Here is a 22,477-nt window from a genome sequence, read left to right as displayed (position 1 = left end):
CTGACACTATTGCTGTGTTCCTGACTCTTAGATATGGAGGCAGTGAGAAGGTACCTTGATCTGGACCGAGCAGACCATATCTCAGCATCCACGGAGGGTTGTCTCAGAGGAGCAGTGGTGCATGTAGTCTTTTCCCAGGCAGTGTCCTACCCATTACTAGTGTGGATGAGGCTACTTAGATGCAAACTGCAAATGAAAGAAGCTTTCAGCTTTTTTTTCAGGTGGGGAGAAGATGAGCTTAACCTAAACATGACAACAGCATGAGAGGAGGCCTTCCCTGAGCATGGTTGCTTCTCTAGTGCATGTTTCAATCTGTGTAGTCTCCTTTTCCAACTGTTAACCTCCAGGGATATACGACATTAGTCCTTTCCCTGTTTCATGCTTCTTCCTGGATTTCCTCTGCCTTTCCATAAATTCTGGTTTTAGGACTCTCCCAAAATGCTGCCAGTAGCCTTATTTAGTTTGAAGCACGTTGGATGTGTTACAGATGAACTTTTTGCCCTGGGAGGACTAGTTGTCTGAGGTGCTTGGAGGGATGTACAAAGACAGGAGCTGAAGCAAAGCTGGTGGAGAAAGGCAGTGTCTGGCCTGGCTTCCACCGCCCACCGGGCAGCTGTCCCTCTGCGCTTCCTTCTGCCCAGACACTGCAGTGGTGGCTCAGACCCATTTCTCAGCTGCTAGCTGGAGCTAGTCATCATATGTAGAGGAACACAATGCCTCTCACTGAGCTCTGCTGGAAGGACACAGAGCACTTGCTGGGCCTGCTCCTCTCTTCAGGAGCTTTATTTCTCTCTGCAGAATGTACGTGGTAGTGAATTCCCGGGCTCCTGCAAGTATCAGTTTCCTCTTGGGTGGTCAGTGGGAGCTCTGCATGGTGTGTCAGAGGATCCAGCAACAGGCATCTCATGCTTTTTGCTCATCTGGGGAGCCTGTGCACTCATCTCCACATGGGGGGACTCTCACCCACCAGCCACACGCCTTCCAGCAGCACTGGTTGTGCTTGCATGGCCCTTCTGTGGCAAACAGCCACACTGCAGTAAAACTTCCTGCTGTGAAAACAGCTGGCTTGCAAGAGAAAAATAAGGTGCCCTTTGAAACCAAGCATCAGTTTAATGCTCAGGTACTCTAGCCAAGGCTTATGCAGACAGTATCCGAGTCCCAGCAGTGCCCAGATGGGGTTTTGCCCAGTCTCCTGTATATCATCCAAACAGCCTCCTTCTGCATTCCAGCCAGTACCAAGAGGTTTGCCACTCAGTTTGGGACATTTCTTTTCAGGGGACTTGATTAGTTTAAGACCCAATGAAGTTAAAGTGGAGGGTTTAAAGCAGTTAAAACCTCTGCCCCATAAGTCACAACCTGAGAGTATTGAATGGAAAAGGCTCCATCTCTGCACAGCCCTGGGCTGAAAACTCTTCCTGGTACCTGTAGGAGACAGGCTATTTGACATTCCTGACTCTTACCATGTGTCCTCTCCAACCCGCCCTGAGCAGAGGCACAAATATTGCCATGTGAGCCAGGGACACCTTTCAGGCTGCTGCATTACAGTGGCATCTCCTGGGTATGGACAGGAGCAGTGGGCATGTGCCTGGCATAGCCCATGTTGCCGTGTGCCAGGAGGGTGCTCCCAAACCCAAAGAGCAATTGTTGTACCTGTGGCCACGTCCATCCACCTGGGTCCCCTTCTGCTGGTAATGTAGACTTGCTTGGACAATGCAAGGGACACAAAACCACAAGGGAAGAAGCCCAGCAGCCTCCTGGCCTGTATCAGCAATAGCGTGGCCAGCAGGGCCAGGGCAGTGATCATCCCCCTGTACTCGGCACTGGTGAGGCTGCGCCTCGAACCCTGTGTTCAGTTCTGGGCTGCTCACTACAGGAGAGACACTGAGGTGCTGGAGCAGGGCCAGAGAAGGGAAACAGGGCTGGCAAAGTGCCTGGAGCACAAGTGTGATGAGGAACGGCTGAGGGAACTGGGGGTGTTCAGTCTGGAGAAGAGAAGGCTCAGGGAGGACCTCATTGCTCTCAACAGCTACCTGAAAGGAACATGGAGAGAGGAGGTGTCTGATCTCCCAAGTAACAAGCAATAGGACAAGAGACAACAGCCTCAAGCTGCATCAGGGGAGGTTTAGGTTTGATACTGGGAAAAATTTCTTCACTGACAAGCTGCCAAGGGAAGTGGTGGAATCACCATCCCTGGAAGCGTTCAGAAGTCGCGTAGATGAGGCCCTCCCTGACAAGGTTTAGTGGTGGACTTGGCAGCCCTGGGGTAAAGGTTGGACTTGATGAGCTCACAGGCGTTTTCCAGCCTAGCTGATTCCATGGCACCTCTCAAGGGTCATCCAGCCACCTCGTGGCCTGCCCACGCCCGCCCGTGCTGTGCGGGGTGTCCTGCAGGCCCCGATCGCAGCCGAGCTGCGGGTATCGGGGACTTCGGCTCCGTGCCACTGGTGCCGGAGCTGGTGGCCTGACGGACGTGAGGCCGCCGCCAGCGCCACGTGCCCCGCGGCCGCCAGCCGCCCGGCCGGGCCCCGCTCCCGGCGCGCACCCCCGCCGCCCCGCAGCCCGGGGACCCTGAGGGCCGCGGCGGCGGAAACCCGTCCCGCCGGCAGGCGGAGCTGCGCGGCCGCGGGAGCGGCGGGGCCGGGCCGATGCGCCACCTGCCGGCGGCAGTGGGGCTGGGCCGCGGAGGCCGGAGCCGGTGGGGGCCCCTCCGGGCTGAGCGGCGGTCCCGGCCCCTTCCCCGCCGGGCACCGGGCAGCAGGCACAAAGGGCTGGAGCTCATCTCCTGCGGAGAGAGGCTGAGAGCTGGGCTTGTTCAGCGCCGAGAACAGACGGCTCCAGGGAGACCTTGGAGCAGCTCCCAGTGCCTAAAGGGGGCCAACAAGAAATCTGGAGAGGGGCTTCTTACAAGAGCGTGTAGGGATAAGACACAAGGCAACTGTGTTAAACTGAAAGAGTGTAGATTTAGACTGGATGTATGGAAGAAGCTCTTTACTGTGAGTGTGCTGGGGCACTGGCACGGGTTGCCCAGAGAAGCTGTGGCTGCCCCATCCCTGGCAGTGTTCAAGGGCAGGCTGGACAGGGCTTTAAGCAACCTGGCCTGGTGGAAGGTGTCCCTGCCCATGGCAGGGGGGTAGAACTAGGGGATCATTGAGGTTCCTTCCGACCCAAACCGTCCGATAGTTTGTGGTTCCATTCCATGATGTCAGATGGTTCTTGTCAGAGATGTGAGCCATTTCCCAGCCATTTCACCTGCAGGCCCCTCTGCTTGCAGGGTACCTGAGGTGGCTTGACAACCAGGACCAGCAGCGGTAACTCCCAGGGTGCCACCAGCCCCCTCTCGCACATGCTCATCTCCTGTTTTGAGAGATCCTCGTTCAGGGTCCTTCCTACACTCATCAGTTCAGGCAGGCGCTTTCCCCAGGGCATGATACCACATTTTTCCTGAAGCCCAGGCAGATGAGTCCCATCACATTTCCATTGCACAGATGCTTATCCCTGATGAAGGACATTCCCTGATGTCCTTCCTGTATTACCCCATTCCCTGTGCAAAGCCACTCTCACCTATTCTTCCCCAGGAAAATTTGGGTGCCACCTTGCCTCAAAACACGAGGCCAGAGGCAGTGCTGGGGTGATGGGCTGGGGGTCCAGATACTGTAGTTTGGTGTGAGTGCTCCATGCTCCATGCCTGACGCCCTTCTTCCCACCAGACTCCTGGCAAGTGGCATGGCCCATGGGCAGCAGGAACCCAGTTTCCCCACAAGGATCCCCACTCTTGCCAGCTCCTCACCCCTCTCTCCTGCAACCAGCGCATCCCAGAGCGGTCAAGCAGCCCGTTGTGCTCCCCAGAGCTCAGCTATGGCTCCTTTCCTTTCCTCCTCCTTTTCTCTCCACTCACTGCTCCATGTCGCCCCCTGTGTGCAAGGGCATCCAGCCCCCCCCATCCTGTGGTCCACTGTGGGCAAAGGATGCTTGGAGGCCGTTACTCTGCAGCTTTTCATGGTATTGTTCTCACTTTGTGTTTGCCCTTCTCAGTAGCGGCTGAAGGGACTCCGCGACACTGCGGTAAGCAGTATTAATTAACCTTTGACAGTGACCTGCCTCTCTTGTTTCATTTTGAGCCAAGGGCAGCAGGTAACCATTTGTCTTTGTCCTCATTGGTTCTTCTACTCCACTTAATGGAAAACAAGCCCCAGAAATCCCCAGCCTTGATATTTACCAAGAGATATGGAAACTCCTTTGATTACTGTGAATGCCAGCCTGCACTGAGTGGCACTGGCCCATGGCTGGGCAGCAGGACCAGAACCAGGCAAAACTGCTATGCTGCCAGGATGATTGCAAAGGAATGAGAAAAAACAAACACTGCTTCCCTCAGCCTGGAAATATCAGCTGGCTCCTCCCACCTCTGTGCACTTATCTCTTATTTGTGATCACTGGTTGCCAGTGACTGGAGAGGGAGGCAGACACCAGACATGGGAATAGGACCGCAGTCACCTCCTGCACCTGTGGAGTCACTGTGCTCCTGCTGGGCTCGGGAAACTGCCCTGGAGGGCAGAGCCGGGTGGGTCCCTTGCCCCTGGTCAAGGGCATGAGCCTCCCCAAACCCTGGTTTGTATGGGTTTAGCAGGGTGGGTGCTGCCAGAGATGGCACCAGCCCTTGACAGGAAGGAGCTCACTGGCAGCGGATCTGCCACGAACCCTTTCTGTCCAAGGAAAAAAACCGTTCCGGGCAGCTGGGGGTCTCTCTGGCTCTCACGGGGCAGGGCCATTGGGAAGGGCTGGCACCAGTGACAGCACGGCTGGGGTTGGCCTTTCTCTGGGGCTGAACCCCTGGAGCTGCTGAGAGCTTGGACTGGCTCCCCCACTGCAACTCGGTTTTCATTCCAGGCACAGCTGATGCTTCCCCCAGCCTCGGCAGTGGCTCTGCCTGCACACAGCAGGGCCTCCTGCCCAGCAAAGGCACTTTTCATCTCCTCACTGCACATGTGGGGAAACAGAGGAGGAGAGCTGGGCGTGGGGCTGTCAGAGAGGCACAGATCAGCTCGCCCAGGCCAAAACTGGGCTCTGCAGCCCAGACATTGTCTGTGGCAGAGTTTAGGTAAGAGCTTGGCTGCAGGTGCAGTGTGTGGTTGTGGGATGAGTGAGCTTAACATCACTAAGCCTTTGGGTTTATCTGTCAAGGTGTGAAAAAGTTAACCCAAGTTAGCTAAAGCGGTAGGCTGGTGTGGTGGTGTAGAACCCTCCACCAGATGTCCTGATGCTCCATTAAAGTGGCTTTTTTAAGTGGAGTGACTGGCTCAAGTGGACTCCAGCCCAGGGGCTTGGGGAAAGATTAGCCCTGTCACTTGAGGCAGGAGATGGGTCAGTGGGGGTAGAACTGACCGCTCTACATCCCTGTCCAGCTCGAGGGACTCTACTAAACAAAAAGACCCCGTATTTGCCAGCTGATGGGCTTTTCCAGCCCTGACTCCCAGTGGTGTATGCTGGAGTTCTTAGGAAATACCAGCAAGAAGCTACTTCCAGAAGCCTGCGTGAGTCTCAGCAAAAGCAGAGTTTGGGTCTGTGTGACAGGGAGGTTTCGCTGCAGCCTGTCACGTCTCAGATGAAGCTTCAGGAACAGGATCATTTGCCAGTAACCACCACCTTGTGCTGATGTTATCTAGTTTCTGCAGAATGAACTTGCTGCGTTGTCATCTGTGGCACCGTCAGGGGAAGTCCTGACTCCTGACACTGCAGTTCCTGACACTGCAGTTCCTGCCTCTGCTTTGCCATGGCCCCAATTCCAGCAGCATCATCCAGGCTGCTTGGATTTGCTGGATACCCGCTTGGGCTGAAATGGCCAGGGGTCATCAGGAGGAAGTGGGCAGCAAGGCTTAGCCACAGGCCTGCGGGCTCCCCAGTACAGTGGAGCCTTTAGGGAGCCTAACACATAGTTTCTGTTTGAGGATAAAATGGCTATTGACAGCTCATTGCAAGGTGATGCTGAATGCCTGGTGACCAGACAGCAAGAGCTAACATGTGGGTATCAACAAGTGCCTTGCAGTACATAGGCTACTGCCATTTGCACAGAGGCAAACTCCGTGGGTGCCAGGCAGAGTCACTCCTGCATTGTGTAGATGTTTGCTGCGTGAAGCATCCTTTTTCTTCTGTGGAGACCTTCCTTGTAAGCAAAGTGACCTAATTCATTCATCAGCTCCAGCCAGCAGAGGATGGGTGAGTAGCTAAGCCAGGCAGGCTGCTGATGCCTGCTAGCACTGCTGTGTGCCCAGCCAGAATGATAGCACTGCATGCTGTCAGTGTTAACAGGCTGGCACAACCAAAGCCACTGGTTCAAACAAGCGCCCCTAGGTGCAGGTGCAAGGTGTTCACTGTGCCTGCGAGGGAGAGGTGCAGACTTGCTTTACATGTGGCTGCAGGCACCCGCTCTGCTGCCCGTAGGTCACTGTCTCATGTGCACAAGTTTTAGGAGCAGTGCAGGCTGCCAGTGTACCCTGCCAGGCCACCATGGGTGTGACATGGAACCTAGTTCAGGCAGGGCTTTGGGGCACATCTCTTCACCTGACAGCAGCCATCCGCTGCGGCTGCAAGGGCTGAGGATGCTCGATGGCTGGGTTTGTGCGCTGGTGTAGCAGCATTTCTCCTCCTAGCTGTGCTCTGGTGCATGCCTAAGTGCCAATTGGCACTGAGCTGGTTTAGAGGAGAGTGCCAATGGGTTCAAGGCTGGGCTCCAAATTCAGGGTAGAGCTACCTGGTGGGTCCTTCTCACTGTGCAGCAGCGGGACAAGGAGGAGAGCTGCATGAAGAATGGGAGAAAGAAGAGTACATCATCCTTTATAATCATAGCGCCATTGTAGATGACTGTGAGGCAGCTTTCCTGGAGTGTTGTGCTGGCTTCTGGTTGCCCTGCTGAGAAAACAGGAGACATCCAAAGATGGGCGCTGACCTAAATTAAGGTTGCAGGAAAATTTCCCTCTGGGGAGACTAAAAGTCCTGCTAGTTTGGAGCAGAAACTAGTGAGAAGCCACGTGATAGAGATGTGCAGAGCAATGCCTGGCTTAGAGATAAGTCTGTTTGTCTGCTCACCCCCTCACAAGATGTTCAAAGAAATGGAAAGACAACTCATTTCAAACTGGTAAATTGACACACTTCTCACAGAGCCAGCAAACTGGTTTGTGCAGGTGGACAAGAGGCCTCGCTGGTCAGCAGTTTCAGACGGCTCACAAGGGGTCCAGTATTGATACAAAAACCAAGGATACCCAGAACTCAAGTCAAAAAGTTTGGCTTAAGAAAAGGTAGAAGATGGCATGGTTCTTGGGCACCTACTTTGGGGTTCAGGTAAAGAAGAGCAGGAAGGAGTTTGTCTTTTTCCTGTCCCTTCTTTGAAGCCAGTATGGCAGTCAGTGGCAGCAGGAGGACTGGCTGTTTAAGCCAGGGCCTTGCAGCAGCACTGCTGGCACAGCTTAGGGTGCTGCATCTGTCCTTCATCCCACCTCCGAAGCACTGTTGGGGATAAGGTGCCACCGAAAGCCCACAGGTCAGCTGTGTCTGGGCACTGGTGCTGTCAGCCACTGCCAAGACCATAGTGACAGCAGTCATATGCAGGTAGGCTGGTTAGGGAGCACCTCTGTCATGTCACCTCTATGCTGGGGCACAGAAATGCAACGGTGGAAAGCACAGGACCAATGGTCATCTGAAACTGCCCCCTCTCTCTCCTTCCATCTGCTGCTCTGAGCCCCCGGGAAAGCTGTGGGGGTTCATGAGCCCCCTTAACTTCTGAAATAGGCATCATGAAACAGGTCCTCCCTCCGCGACCACCAGGCGGTGAGCCATCAGCATCCCTCCTCGTGTTTCTCTGAAGAAGGCATGAGGAGCCCTTAGCTGGCCGGCTGGGGACACTGGAGAACAGGCCCGGTGCACTGCAGGGGCTTGGCTCTGCCACTGCCTCCCGTGGCACCCTGTTGCTGTCCCGGATTGCTGGCAGCAGGCGAGCGCTGTGTGTGCCCGCCGGCGGCTGTGCCAGCGTGAGCCAGTGCAGCGCCCGGGCAGACGAGGCTGTATGCCAGCGTGGTGCTGCCAACCAGTGCCTCTCACACGGGCGCCAAGCACGCCCTCTGCGCAGCTCCCCTGCCCTCTCTTCACAGCCACCCTGCTCCATGCTGCCTGTCCTCACCTGTGCTGCCTCCCACATTCTGTGCTCCAGCACTGCTTGTACGAGCACCACACAGCTCCAGGCACAAGCTCGCTGCACGTGCATCCATCAGCACAGCTACTTGTGCTGAACACCTCCTCCAACCACACTGCATGAGCCATAGGGTCTGGGAAGCACTTGTTCCCACCAGATGGGGAGGGAGAATCAGTCTATACACCCTTCTTAAGCCAAAACTGAAGCAGATCCAATTGGGGTGGGAGTACAGTACTAACATGAGTGCTGTTTACAGTTATCTTCTGCTGAGATGGGTGTCTCAGAGTCTAGCTGCAAGAACATGCCCTAAATAAGCTGTACTCAATCCTTAGGAGGCTTGAACATGTCTTATGGTGATGGGTGGTGTTGAAGAACACTTCCCTCCGAATGGAGTCATGGAGTAGCCACGTAATACACTCAAGAGTCATATATTAATTTAAGAGACAAGTAACGCATTCACCCTCCACCCCCATGCCATGGATCATGGCTGCAGCCAATGTCCAATGAACATCAAATGCCCTGTGAGGCTATGATCATCCCCCGGGAGCACAATTTTCTGCTGCCTGGTTGATGTAGTTGGATTTGCTGCAGCACTAGCAGAGGCACAAAGTCGGGTCCTGCTGCCACAGTGGCAGGGCTGGACAGCCACACATCTCTCCTGCTCTTGTGTAGCCTGGAATTCACATGCTGGGCAGCACAAAGGAAGCTTGGCTATGGTTCCTTACCAGTACCGGTAAGTCTACCCCTGAGTGGATCAGCCCTTCTGGTTAAACGGGTCACTGCCCTTCCTCTTTGGGCCTTCCCCGCCATCACTGAACGAGACTGCCACACAGATGAGTCAAACCGTCAGACAACATCTGCACCCTCCGCACGCCCCGTCCATGCGCATGGATAGTTCAGCCGGGGGGCTCAGCCCAGGCAGCGGAAGCAAAGAAGCCCTGATTGACTGGGGAAGCATCTGGTGGCTGAGCCTTTTTGGCACCCCAAGCGTGTACATATCCACTGTGGCTGGATGATCTGGTCCATTTCCGACCAGATCCCAGAAGGTGGATAGGGCTTGTGAAGACAGCAGTGAGAGCAAGTTTGGCCCTAAATGGATGTACTCCACCAGGATTTGGGGTCTGCTGATCTTGGAGAGTCACGTAGATGCACATCTGAATACTTGCTCATGAGCTGCTAAATCCTTGCCAGGAACAGGTTAGATGCTGTGCAACTAATTGCCCAACCAATTGATATGTACAGGACAGGAGGAGGTGACAGTGGTTCACCCTTTCAATAGCCTGGGGTGAACTAATTATCTGTGTCTTAAGACTGAAACTGCTACATTAGAGGTCAGACCCTGCCAACCTCATGCCTACCCTTGAGCTGGGAGGCTTTGGCCAGGCTTTCTCTCCCCCTCCAGATGGGGATAGATAGACCCCAGCTATGAGGAGCTCTACGTCTGTATTTGGAAAGCTAGCACGTTTTGCAGTTCCTTTCTATAGTTTCCTTCTTTCGAAACATAGACATAAAAAGTGTTACCAATAGTATTCAAGAAGAAATTGCCAGAAGCGGGTTTGCCTGGTCAACCTGGCTTCAGCTGTCTTGTGCATGTGGTCACCTCCTGCATTTTGCCCTGGATTGCCACCTCTTCAGCACCCAGGCTGGACCTCAGCCAGAGGGAACGATGAGGTGGTCAGCTAGGCTGCCTCCTTTCTAAGCGGGGCTGGGAAACTCTTACCCAGTCAGTGAAGCAAGGGACTGCAGAAAGAAAGTAGGGTCTCCCGGGTAGACACTTGGTGCCTCCCTAGAGAGCTGGGTCTGTGTCTGCACAGGCCTCGAAGTTACTCTGTAGGTCGGTGAGCCACATAAACAAGAGCTTTCACAGGAGTAGCCCCATCTTCCTCATTTGCAGGAGCTGATTTACAGAAGTGCTTAAAGTTTGCAGCTGCAGTCACAGACATCAAGAGCCAGGGCTTGGTTAAATGAAATGCTGTATAGGAAAAAAAAAAACACTGAAAAATTAGATCCTAATTGGTTTAAACTAAGCCCAAAGTGAATGAGTATTTATGACCTGGATCCCTCTTGTTTTGCATCTGTTAAATAGGGATAACTCCACCCACACACACCTGAAAAGGTGGCTGACAAAACAGCTTTATTAATAGCCCTGAAGCACTCAGTGCTGAAGTGATGAGCACTAGAAAGCTGGAAGAAGGGTAGAAATGAAGAAGTAGGGTATCAGAGGAGGCTGTAACTACAGGACAAATGATGAAGGTAACACAGCTATTCTGGGGAAGAAACCTTTGTGGGTCATGCAGTTTTAAAGCACAGCATGTTATGTGGTATGAAGGTGTTAGTGAAGTGTGCTTGAATTACAGCCCTTGCCATTTGTCAGATATTTGGGTGTAAAGTATCTTTTTCCTGTGTATTGGCAGGTTGTGCCCAGTAAGGACTGAAAGCCCTTTGTGATGGTGATGGGTGTTTGCTCTTTGCTAGCTGGGATGAATTTGGTGGAACTATTCTTGGGCTCTCCTGCTACAAACTTGCTCTCACACTCACTCAGCTCAGGGGAGTTGAAATAGTGATGGAGACAAGCCATCCTGCTAGCTGGGTAAGCTGCCTGTATCACAGGTAAGGCCAACACCTGCTGACAGAACAGGACATGGCAGGAGCTTGTCTGGTAGAGAGCAAGGACTTTATTTACCACCATTCATTTAACATCTCTTATCAGCACTGAATTCCACAAAGCAGTTGTCAAACTCATGTGAAGAATGAGAAGCAAACTGTTGCAGTTGTCCAAATAATGTAAGAAATCATTTGCATGAAGTACTACATGTGAAGCAGAAGCAACCTTGGTGGTTTTCAGGAGGCTGAAGTTGGTAGTTGCTCTAGGTTGGATTTTTAAATAGCACTGTGCACAGGGTGGCCATGCAAACAAGATGGGTGAGATGGATGGGGCGAGATGCAGTTTTGAATGTTGCTGCCATAAGCCTGCAGCAGGTTTACAAGGAAGCTCTAGTGATGACTTGTGCTGAGGAAGCCATTTCCACAGGTGGGATACAGGGACCTTTCTGGGTTTTGGAGGTGAAGGGACTGGCTGCAGTTAAGGCTAGGAAGTGTCTTATGCTCTCTGGGCTCTGAGCAGCCTATCTTAGTAGCTTTTTTACTTTTTTGTTTCCTCCCTATTTAAATGCTGGAAACATAACCTTAACATGTCCTACAGAGGCAGGATTCAACCTGGACTGTGACAGAGGTTTGTTCCCAGCTACTTTATATGAAGGGGCTTGAATAACTCTCTCAAACTGCCCATCCCAAGGTCTTCCTAATCTTATCTTGCTTTGAACCTCAGACCTGAACCTGTTCTGCTGCAGCTGTAGCTTGGTGCTTCTTACCTTGTGCTGGCTGCACAGAGAACGGCTGACCACTCTTTCCATTACAACATATCAGAGACTACTCCTTCCTCTCCACCTACTTGCCACCCCCAAGACTTCTCTTTTCTAGGCTAAATGGACCCATCTTCTTCACTCCTTTCTCTTAGAGCTGACTTTCTTCCTTTTCTGTGTATTTATCCTTTGTATTGTTTTCTTTTGGGCTTTTTCACTTCTGGACCTCGAACTCTGAACGGGTCCTGGCCCTGCACAGGCAGCACAAGACAGCTGTCACCTCTGCCCCACGCCCAGCACCCCAGGCCAATACCCAGTCCCTTTGCAACACCTCCACACTGCTGGTGATGCTTTGGTTTATGATGCTCTGCAGCCCCCAGATTTTTCCCTGCCATTCTGCTGCCCAGTTGGTTATTTCCCCAGTTCGTCTACCTACAATCTCACTTTGCTTTACATTTGCATTTGTTCTTGCTGAACTGCGTCTTGCTGCTTTCAAACCATTTCTAAAGTAGTTGAGATCACACTAAGCCCAGCCTCCAGAGTCCCTCTCTCTGGGGTGAACAGGACTCCTTTCAGCAGTACCTGCTGTTATTCAGAAGGGACAAATGACACACTGGATGGTACCATCCTTCCCCTAAAATCTTTGGGAAATATTCCTGCTCCATCAAGCTGCTGGTATGGCAATAACCTAACGTGAGTTCATCCAGTGCCACTGGCAGTGGTTTTGCAGCTACTCTGATTAAGGTCAAGAAAACCTAAATGATCCCAGAGAGCAAGTCAGGGGACATTATTCATGGCATAAATTTACTTGCTTAAATCAAGCACAGAAATAGGAGGCTGCCTACATTGTTGTCATGTGGCAGGGGAGAGGGCTAGCCTTGGGAGGGGCAGCAGGGTATTGGCTCCCCATGTTGTGCCTGCAGCAGGTGCCCAGGGCAGCCCTTGGAAAGCTGGGGGAAGATGCTGGTGAAGCCAAACTGGTGGCTTCTGCTGCTCTGGTTGGGAGGTCACAGCTCTCTCCAGAGTGCTCAGCCGCGGGGAGCACAGTGAAGGCTCTGCTCGCCTCTCCACTAGGAGACCCTGTCATTCACAGAGCACTTATTCACTGCTCGTAAGAGACAGAAATTCATCAGCATTGTAGTCAGCTTGATGGCAAAGGGTGTATTTGGCCAAGGAGGGAAGAAGAATGCTCTCTTCCTCCTTCTCAGCAAGACCAAGTGTCCAAACTCTCTCCCTCGATGACTCTCCTGAGATTTCTCTATCAGCTGCTGATTAAAAGCCCAGCTCTGAGCACGCCAGGGTGCAGTTCAAAGCTTTCCTCCTGTGGATCGAACAATAGCCTTTGCCATAGCTGTGTTCTTGCCCGTTTTGCACTGACCACCCAGCTCCTACCAGGACATCCAGCTTCCCTGCACTGCCTCCTGCCAATGCCCACAGTGCCTTCCCGATCCTCTCCCTTCCGCCGCCAGCCTCACTAGGTACAAAAGGAAGAAATTCAGCTCATTTGTCCAGTAATAGAACAAGGATATTTTTCCCTGAGGAAAGAGCTCCCTCTGTCCTGCCCTGAGTAACAACAGCCTGTGGAGCAGGGCAGGCGGTCTCTGAGCCCCACTTGCCAGAAGAGGAGTGTGGGTTTCCTCAGGAGAGTGGGAATCCAGTGGCATGCTGCCTGTAAAGGAAGTGCTGTTCAGGGCTGCAGAGTTCAGACAAAGTGTAGTGATGCAGCGAGCAAATGGATGCTTCAATAGCTGTGCTGGAGCCTTGGAAGGCCTGAACTCAACACCCTGCCTTTGGCTGCTCCCATCCCGGAGCTGGCCGCGCCAGGAGAGCCCTGCCTGCAACACAGGGCTGTGTGGCCAGGAGATGGGGGCCCTCAGGGTGGCTCACGCTGAGCAAGCAAATCCTTGCAGCCACGTTTCAAAGTGTGGAAGATCTTTGCGTTTCCCTACAGCGCACTGGCAGAAAAATACACGCTCCAGGCTGTGGAGTGTTCAGATAACGGTGGATAATGCAGTGACATGGGATGTTTCTAATAAGGGAAATGGGCCAAAATGGAGCAGTTTTGTTTCTGGAGCTAGGCCAGGTGACTTCCCTGAGCTGCCCAGCCCATAGCCAGCCCAGCACAGTTCTTGCTTTTGCCTCTGTGTTGGCTCCATGAGTGTCAGAGTTGGGGAGAAATGCCAGCAATGCTCATGCAAGTCTGCGCTGTGCCCCGAGCGTGCGCTTTCTATGCTGCAATAAGGGTGCAAACTGAAAGCTACTCATGCTTTTGCCCCGAGGACAACCGCATCTCAAGTGCTGATGCCCTGCTGCTGCTCCTGCTTGAGGCAGAAGAAACTCAGCCAAAACATTGATATGCAGGTGGGAACTTGGAATTGCTGCTTTCCACAGAAGTGGGTTACTGTGGATGGGTTCATGTCTGTTTCTGCATGTTCTCCTCATGGTGCATGCAAGAACTTAGTGGCTCCAAAGGCATGTGCTCCTGTCTGTGGGTGGAGAGCCTATTGTCTTGTAGCCCTGGTTCATCCCGTTGGCTGTGGTGCCACGAGCAGATAGACTGGAAATGGCTCCTGCTTTGACACTCCCTGCTCCTGCACTGTCACATCCAGAGCCGCTAGCATGGCGTACTGTGAGGGACCTCCTGAAGCACTGCTGTCTCAGGGGCTGCTCGCACGTCTTCAGACTACTGAGGCTCCTACTAAGGATGGATGTAGTCCCACATAGCATAGACCAGGGGAGAAACAAAGCATTGCAAAGCAGCTTCCTTTTGCTGCCTTCTTTATGGGCCATACTCAAGCTGGGTGCCAGCAGAAAAATAGCAAGGAAATTACCTCCAATGTGCCATAATGCTCCTGTCTCTCAGTAGTTCTACCCTGTGTTGAATATTGACAGCTGTGGTAAGAGGCAGATAGAGGGGAGTATGACAGTCTTGCGTCCCCTGGGGTGTAGTTAAACCCGTACCATGATGTGGAGTGACAATCAGGTCTAAGGTTTAACTTCTGGGTCCATAGGCCATTATGATTACAGTACTTCATGTACCAGGGTTGATACTCCCCTTAGGGCAGTGGTGAGGTACTACTGAATGTTTTAAAGCACTAAAAAGCTTTGCCTCACAGAAAATACCAGCCCTACTGGAACCAGTCCAAACATTCTACAATCCTGAGCCTTTCTTCTTAGCGGGACTGGCAGTACAAAGCGCTCCATCGTACACATGCGAGCCATCAGCACAGCCAGTATTGGCATGGCACCTGCCGAGGGCTCCCGTCCCTCCCTGGCACCTGTGTCAGTGGTGTTGGGGAGGTGGGAGGCTACCCGGGAGTCTTCCCCCTGGGCTGGGATGTGGAGGCTGCCCGGGGCTGGAATGATCTCCTGCCCGCGCAGGGTTGGCACGGTGCATGGTACCCCTGGAATTTCTGGGGCTCCTGGCAGCACCTCCTCCGCACTGCCCTCCTTTGAGGGTCCAGGTTTCACAGCCAGAGCTGGGGCTTTTCTTCCTTTCCATCTCCGCTGTTTATCTCAGAGAAAACCCACCTCACTGTTTTTCAACTGCCCGAGGGTGTTTTTCGGGGGTTTTTCAGGCTCTTTTGAAGCTCATTTTTCCCAGATGTGCTTTTTTTTTTTTTTTCTTCTTTCTTTCTTTTTTTTTATCTTCTGTAACTTTTCTTCTTCGCCTTAAAGTTTCCGGCCACGTGACTTTCAGCTTACATCCCTGAGGTTCTGAGAAACCACAGGAGGCTGAGACCTAAAGGGAAGGTGCAGAGGCTCGGAAAGGAGAGCAGAGAAAGCGGCAGAGCACAGGCCAGGAGGACAGTGTGCCTCCGGGACGGGCAAGAGCTGGGAAGCCAAGGGCCATCTTGGGCAGGGGAGAGGGAAGGGAAACAAGACAAAAGGCAGGCACCCCAAGGGTACAAAGGAAGCTGAAGAGGCCCTGGGAACCGGAGACGGGAGCCATGCCCCACAGCTCCGACAGCAGTGACTCCAGCAGCTTCAGCCAGTCTCCCCCTCCCAGCAAGCAGGTAAAGTGGGGACCCTTCCCCAGCATTCCCTGGATGGAGAGTCTTTCCAGATGGGCTGTCGGTGGGCAGGAGGCAGGGTGGCACCCACCACTAGCATTTTCAGAGCACTCTATGGTGGGGCTTTCTAGGAACAGCTGTGGTGAGAGGGATGAGGCTGAGCCAAGAGTCCTGGCAGGAGCCTCAGCCATGGAGCTGGGTATGGATGGAGAGAGGAGGGCTGGTTACCTAGTGCTATGCCAGGGCAACTGCGGGGCCAGGATCCCTGGGGCATGGTGAGCCCTGCAGTACATGCTGGGGAGGCGTCTGTGAGAGTCAGTGCTTTGGTGAGGAGCCTGAGCATGCACCTCCTCACCATGGACAGGATGGCTCAGGAGAAGCCTGCTGGCTTCCTGCTGCTGTGGATAGCACTTGGGACCCAGAAAAGGTTTGCCACTTTGGGTCTGCTCTCTTTTCTGTTCAGCCTCGGAGATTTTTCATCTCGGTAATGCTTGACAGAGGGATTTTGGTTTGTTGCAGTAAGTACCTTAATGGTAGGTTGTCTGCTGGCAGATATTGACACAAGCCTGAGGTATTTCCACTGCCTCTTCTGTCTAAACTTTATTATACCTGTCATCTCTCATTTCTCTAGGGCTACAAACAGGCAAGTACCTGAGACTTTGCTCAGAAATCTTGGGGATGATCAGGGCAGATGATTTTGGGCTTGCAATCAGGGGTGGGAAGGCATCCTGCTAGAGAAGGGGATAAAGCACAGGGGTTGACAAAGGATAGGGACTGGACTTGGTGCAGGATGTGGGAGCTGCTCTATCTGAGGCATTTGTAGGATGTTGTAGGCAAGGATAAAACGGTTAAGTTCAAAGAAAAGAAAAGATCCTGGGTGGGGTGAAGGGGGGAGAGGATGTGGACAGACTGATGGGCTGGGTAGATAACTCTTGTGGCTGAGTCTTGTAGTCCTGTGGAGAAGTGGTGGTGTGAATGTTAAAGAGTCCACAAAAGAGGCAGTGAAATATGAAAATAGAAGATGAAAGAGTCTGTGTGACAGTTTCAACTGTCAGAAGGCAGCAGCAGGACCAGATCTCAGCAGAGAACAGCTACTGCATGAAGCTCGTGATCTGGAGCCTGGAGACCTGTGCTCTCCCCTGCCCAAGGGTCTTGGAAACGTTGCAGTCAATGTTGCAGGCATTCCTACCAAGGGACTCCAGAAAAGAGCAAGCATGGAGATCAAAGAGCTGGAGCAAATGAGATCTGGTGAAAACCAAAAGCTCTGAGTCTGTCTAGTTAAACAAAGCAGAGGCCACATTGCACTGTAAGGGTCTATGACAAATAAAGCTTGAAGGAGGAGAGTGATGGAGAGGAGGAGGGACCTAGTGGGATGAAAGGAGGAAAATGCAGGGTTAATCTCTGTAAAGATGGCTTAGTGAAGGAGCTGGAATTTCTGCAGTGCCACATCCCCACAGAAAGACAGGAAAGGGAAAGGTTTTCTGTACAAGGAATTCAAATTATTCTGGGAAGAGGTTCCTGCTCTTGTCCTTCAAGGCATATGGCAGGCCTGAGTCTTGGTAAAGAGAGTGGTCATTTCCCAGCTTACTAGGATGCCCAAGGGTATCAGACTTGCCCCTCCTGGCAATGGGGATGCCAAAAGCATCACGCACCCCTGGGGTATGGCTTTATCCTGGTGCTAAGGGTGTGTATCCCATGTCGTGTGCTTCAATTATGTTATCTGCTGTGCCCCTTCCCACCTACTGCCTTGCAGGAGCATGGCAAGGGAGGGGATGCCCAGTCATTTCTAGGCCTTGTTTCCCTAGGACTCTTCTGATGACATGAGGAAAGTCCAAAGGAGGGAGAAGAATCGCATTGCTGCCCAGAAGAGCCGCCTGAGGCAGACCCAGAAAGCAGACACACTGCACTTGGTGAGCACTCCCACCCTTCTCTGTCCCCAGTGCTGAGGGCTCACATGGGGACAGCATGCATTTCCCATGGGGAATTGGAGCAGGGATGCTCAGCTGGGCCAGGACAGGAAAAGTGAAGGCAGGGCAGGATGTAGGAGTCAGTGCTCCCAGGAAGAGCACACAGCCCAGGACAACTGCCACTAAAGCATTTAGTTTTGCAGCTAGAGCTACTTTAAATCCACCTTTATCTCTCGGTCTGGCATAACCGATTTCCTTTCCTAACCTCTTCTGACTCACTCAGAAGCTCTTTGAAAACAAAGGCTCACCCGGCCTGGTTCTCCCCAGGTTTGTGCATGTCATCACTTAGGCAGCGGTGCAGCAGTGTACAAGGATGCTTCTCTGAGATTTGTATTCATTAGTATGGATGATACTGCAACGTGGAGCTGAATGGGACATGTCCTCTGGTCTGTTCCCCGACAGGCTCCGCAGCCTAAATACTAATAGTCTTCCAGTATTTTCATATTTCTCCATGGAAGCATTCCTGAAGGCATTTCTTGTTGTTTAGTGTGGATTTCTTCTCTGGTTTTGCCTTGATGCCCTGCTCTCCTCCTGTGGTACCATGGGCACTCCTGTGGCTCTTCGTAGTATGAAGAATTAGACATCTGCTTTTCAGGAGAGATGGTCACTTCTGGCTGTGTTTGGGCAGGGGTATGTGGTTAGTGTTGGAGCACACTGGCTGAGCTCCTTTGCATTTTGCATGTTGGTAAGTGCCGTGCTGTGCCATGTGTTTTGGGCCGTTGGCAGGCAGGATGCAGAACACACAACCTGCAGTGGGTAGGGGCCATCTTTATCCCTGTGCTGGGTTCAGCTCCCCTTTGAAAAGTGCAGTGAAAAAACATCCTTTGACTTAGTGGTCTTCATATTCCCTCATATCTTCATTTTTGGGAAAAATTCATGAGAAAATGGTCCTGAACCTTCCTCCTTATTTAGCACCCTCAGGCTGTAGTTGGAGCTGGGTTTAAGACGGAGACTTCACTCTTTTCTCAGTAGCTGATGATCCTTCTGGAGCTGAGATGCCTCTGGTCTGTACTATATCTGTCAGCAATGATAGTCTGGGTGACTGTGCCTGAGAGGGTTGTAGAGACACCCCTTCCTGGGAGCCAGCCAAGGTAATCCTAGAAGTGGATATGGACTCTGATCCTCTCCCAGGAAAATCATGCCTAGCTCTGCATCAAGAAAAGTCTGCTCTGCTCTTAGAGCAGATGACAAACCACTGGCTTACAAGATTACTACTGCTCAGCTAGCTTTGATAGCACACAGTCCTTGCCATGCCGGGCGGATGGCAGCAGAGAGGCTAAGCTCAGTTTGTTTCAGAGAGGATCCTGGCAGGCAGCTAGAAAAATGCAGGGAGACAAGTAGAGGATGGATTGAATTTTTGCTAATGCTGTTCCGGTTCCTGGTGGGCAGTGACCCCCTGCTGTTCCTGAGTTCATTCCTTAAGTGCTCTTTCCCTTTGGTCAGCTCTGCATGAGGGACTTCACCTCTCTGATGTGGTTCTGCCTACAAGAGCAAGGCTCAGCTTGAGCTCTGGTGGGATGAAAGAGGCCAGCAGCTCTGTCTGCCCCAGGGCTTTGTAGCTTGTGTTTTGAGGGGAGTGAGTCATGGGATGCTGCAGCTCCCGGCCCCTGGGTGATTCCCATCAGCTCCCGAGCTCAACGTCAGTCGTGATTTCCAAAGCATCTAGCCACATCAGGGATGCTCTTTTGCTGTGTGAGCTCCTCTTGTGACAGCCGCTGTAACTGCCGAGTGTTTCACTCAACCTGTGCGCAGAGCGCGGGCACCGTCACAGGTCAGCGTGGCAGCAGGGGGGCGGCAGGTTTGCTTCGCCGAGGTGATGGTGCAGCTTTCCAGGTCTCGGGGTGCTGCGTCCCGCTTTAGCTGTCTTGGCTGAATTTGCGGAGCCTGCTGCCGTGCCCTCTCTCCCTCCTCTGGTCCTGCCCGGGCTGCTGGCTCCATGGTCGGTTGCTGCCGGGGATGCTCCAGGCTGGATGGAGCTGACTGCACTTTGGCAGCAGTAGCGGCAGCAAAAGCTTCAGTACTCTTGGGATCACTGGGACAAGGCTGAGCATCACTATTAACCCTTTTGTTGTTATTAACAACAGTATTAATTCAGTTCTTCTGAGGCCTCAGTTTCTCTTTTCTTCTGACTCAAGCATCCCCCCTCCTCCCCACCGTGCCGCCGGTTTCCCCGGCTGCTAGCAGGAAGCAGTGAGTCTTTTCTTTCCAGGGCAATGACAGGTTTCCTGTGGCAGGTGGTTTTCTGGTTAAAGACGGCGGTTATTCAGCGCGCCCTCCCCCCGGCCGGGCGGCCCGGGAAGCGGCCGGTGCGTGAGAGGGAGCGAGAAAGCCTGGGCGGGAGCACGCCGCAGTCACTTCTCGTAAGCCGGGCCCGGGGAGCGTGGCTGGGCCGCCAGCATCCCGCCCGCCCCGGCTGCCCGGGGGAGGGGGGTTTGCCCAGGCTCGGCTCCGCGCGGGGTTTACCGGAAACATGCCGCTCCGGAAACTGCGGGGCAGAGGCGCGGGGCTGCACCCCCTGCAGCTCCCGTGGTGAGGAAGCCCCTGTGGTTCTGTCCTTTCAGGAGAGCGAAGACCTGGAGAGGCAGAACGCTGCGCTGCGCCGGGAGATCAAGCAGCTGACGGAGGAGATGAAGCACTTCACCTCGATGCTGAGCTCCCACGAGCCGCTCTGCTCCATCCTGACGTGCCCTCCGCCGCCTCCAGAAGTGCTTTACGCCACACACTCATTCCACCAACCCCATATCAGCTCCCCACGCTTCCAGCACTGAGCCAGCCAGTGGGATGACAGCCTGCCAGCTCCACCGACTGCAAGAAGCAACTTCATGGGGCTCACTTTTCCATCCAAGGGAGAGGGACAGAGGGACAGACAGACATCCCTTCCTAAAGTGTGTACTCTGAGCGACTCGCCTAGGATCTTCTCCCTGTGCAGAAACGGCAGAGCCACCAAGAGGCATCTTCAGGCAGTTTCCAGCTTGGATCCTGGGAAGAGGAGGCATTCACAAAAGGGCAGCAACGCCTTTCCCTGCTGCTTGCTGGGGGATGCTCGCAGAATCATGTGGCACTGGCAGCCTCCATGCAAGTGCCTGGCTGCAGCATGCAACGGCTGGAGCTCCAGGGAGAGGAACCGGAGTGGGGGCAGAGGGGAAAGTTGGGGGGCCACAGAGTTCCAGGGCAAAACTGGTTTATTTTTGTAAAATAAAGATTGAAAATGCTTAACTCTTTGTTTCCAAAACAGGACCTGAGCCACTCCTAAGGCCCAGCATGACACAGGAATGATGCAGGCAGCAGGAGGGTAGAGCTAGGAGCAATGGTTTGTGGGGTGATGTAGTTCCAGGGAGGGAAATGCATCCCTCCTTGCTTCAGGCCTGGACCTGGTTAATGGATCTGGTGTGCCACATAGCATCACAGATCTCTTCCCTGCTGTCCCCCTTGAATCCCTGCTGTCAATGGCTACGCCTCTGTATGCTCCTTTGCACGTGTGGAGGTGTGCTGCCATGTTGTGTTACCCCACATGTGGGTTTTGGTGTGCTGGTGGATCAGCACAGCTGGGAAGGAGCACTGCAGTGTGGAAGAGGGTGCTGTGCTGGGGCACACAGGGGAAAGCAGGATCCTTGCTCCAAGGCACCCTGCTATAAGGCATGTAGCTGCAGCCTACGCTGTTTTCCCTTCCGCGCTAGTCACAGCTCCACCAAAGACTGCTGTGTTATCTCATGCATTGAAGCAGATGAAAGCTGAAAGGTCAATGAATAGTGCATTAGTTCTGCTGCATCTTATCTACTGGAAACACAAGCTGGTCCATACGGTGGGGATCTCTGTACCTAACACTCCACCAGCCAGCAGTCTGCCTATCAGTCCCACTCTAAACACAAGGCTGAAGCCCACCTGCCAGTGTAGGTCCTGTTGCTAATGCTGGCTTAGGGCTGCTGCCATCTCCAAGGAGCATCAGCTGTAATTTTTTCATCACAGGGTACCACAAGCAGTGCTGCTGACATAGGCTTTTAATTGACTCAATTTGTAGATGTTCTTCTTTCATGCATAGAGAACCTCCGGATGGATTTTGGCCCATTTCATTGTCATAGCCCTCAAGAGTGGTCAGGAAGTCTGTCATGTGCTGGGCTGTGCCCATTTTCTCAGTCTGGTTTACACTAGGGAGATGATAACCAAACCATTAGTATAAGAACCAGAGCCACTGATTCCCTGTACATGTGATGGTTTGGGCCACCTAGGCTACAAAGGCCCTTTCCAAACTGCTTTTCTTTGGGATTTGGCCCTTTAAGCTTGGGAGAGACGACTAGCTGCAGCTCTAGAGTAGTTTGCTTTTACAGGCTCTGCTTCTGCTCCTTCAGCTTCTTGTAGGTCTGCTCCCAGATTTTCCACTTGCTGTTCCTTATGGGACTGATGGTCCCATTCTTCGTGGTTTACATAGAATTAAAGAAGAAAGCTACTGCTATCGCTGTTGGGATTTGCTGTGCAGGACACTGCAGGCTCATGCTCCTCACTGGTAGATGCAGCAGAGCTCCAGCAAAGCTTGCATTGTCTTAAAGCGTAGTATTGCCTACAGTAATGCGAAACCTCCATCCCCATGGCTATAAAATGTGAAGCTTGGTTTTAGCCGCAGATGGAGAAGGTCATACCCTGATGTATGTATATCACTTACGCTCATAGAGCCTCAAAACCAGTATTTTTGTTGCCGAGCTGCTGAAATCTGCAATCCTGCAGGCTGGGTGGGGTTCTGTGGGATGCCCACAGAATTGCTAGACTACTCACTGGTAACATCTCAGACTTATTACTGCAACTCAGATCGAAAATAAGTGGTAAGCGGTGACACTGGGAGACGGGTTTGCAACAACATCCTCTCCAGAACCTAAAGAGCATTCTTGGCATCATCAGTTAAGGTGCCCTTCCTCTGCATGGCTGGCTGTGTGCTGGAAGGCCTCCAAGCAACGCTGTGCTCCG

At 52.9% G+C, this 22,477-nt stretch overlaps 1 protein-coding gene across 4 annotated transcripts; it reads left to right on the top strand.

Annotated features, from left to right (window-relative positions):
• The first annotated feature begins 10,334 nt into the window (after nt 1-10,334).
• BATF (basic leucine zipper ATF-like transcription factor) lies at nt 10,335-21,817 on the top strand. Of its 4 annotated transcripts, none has more exons than XM_065686083.1 (4): nt 10,344-10,432; nt 13,821-13,902; nt 17,360-17,464; nt 20,083-21,817. In XM_065686083.1, the coding sequence occupies exons 2-4, from the start codon at nt 13,843-13,845 to the stop codon at nt 20,287-20,289; spliced, it is 372 nt and encodes a 123-aa protein (XP_065542155.1). In that variant the 5' UTR covers nt 10,344-10,432; nt 13,821-13,842; the 3' UTR covers nt 20,290-21,817. The 4 variants fall into 4 exon arrangements, with proteins under 4 accessions (XP_065542157.1, XP_065542155.1, XP_065542153.1 ...); XM_065686081.1 differs by lacking the exon at nt 13,821-13,902 and adding an exon at nt 15,220-15,557 and having other exon boundaries at nt 10,351-10,432; XM_065686085.1 differs by lacking the exon at nt 13,821-13,902 and having other exon boundaries at nt 10,335-10,432.
• The last annotated feature ends 660 nt before the right edge of the window (nt 21,818-22,477 follow it).

This window comes from Lathamus discolor, chromosome 6 (genome assembly GCF_037157495.1).
Source record: "Lathamus discolor isolate bLatDis1 chromosome 6, bLatDis1.hap1, whole genome shotgun sequence".
NCBI lineage: Eukaryota > Metazoa > Chordata > Aves > Psittaciformes > Psittacidae > Lathamus > Lathamus discolor.
This window is presented reverse-complemented; position numbering and strand designations above follow the sequence as displayed.

Excerpts from the sequence above, each read along its gene's own strand:
- BATF (XM_065686081.1), top strand. The coding sequence starts at position 15,492 with ATGCCCCACAGCTCCGACAGCAGTGACTCCAGCAGCTTCAGCCAGTCT. Across the intron at positions 15,558-17,359 it reads CTCCCCCTCCCAGCAAGCAG|GACTCTTCTGATGACATGAG; the intron begins GTAAAGTGGGGA and ends TTGTTTCCCTAG. Across the intron at positions 17,465-20,082 it reads AAGCAGACACACTGCACTTG|GAGAGCGAAGACCTGGAGAG; the intron begins GTGAGCACTCCC and ends CTGTCCTTTCAG.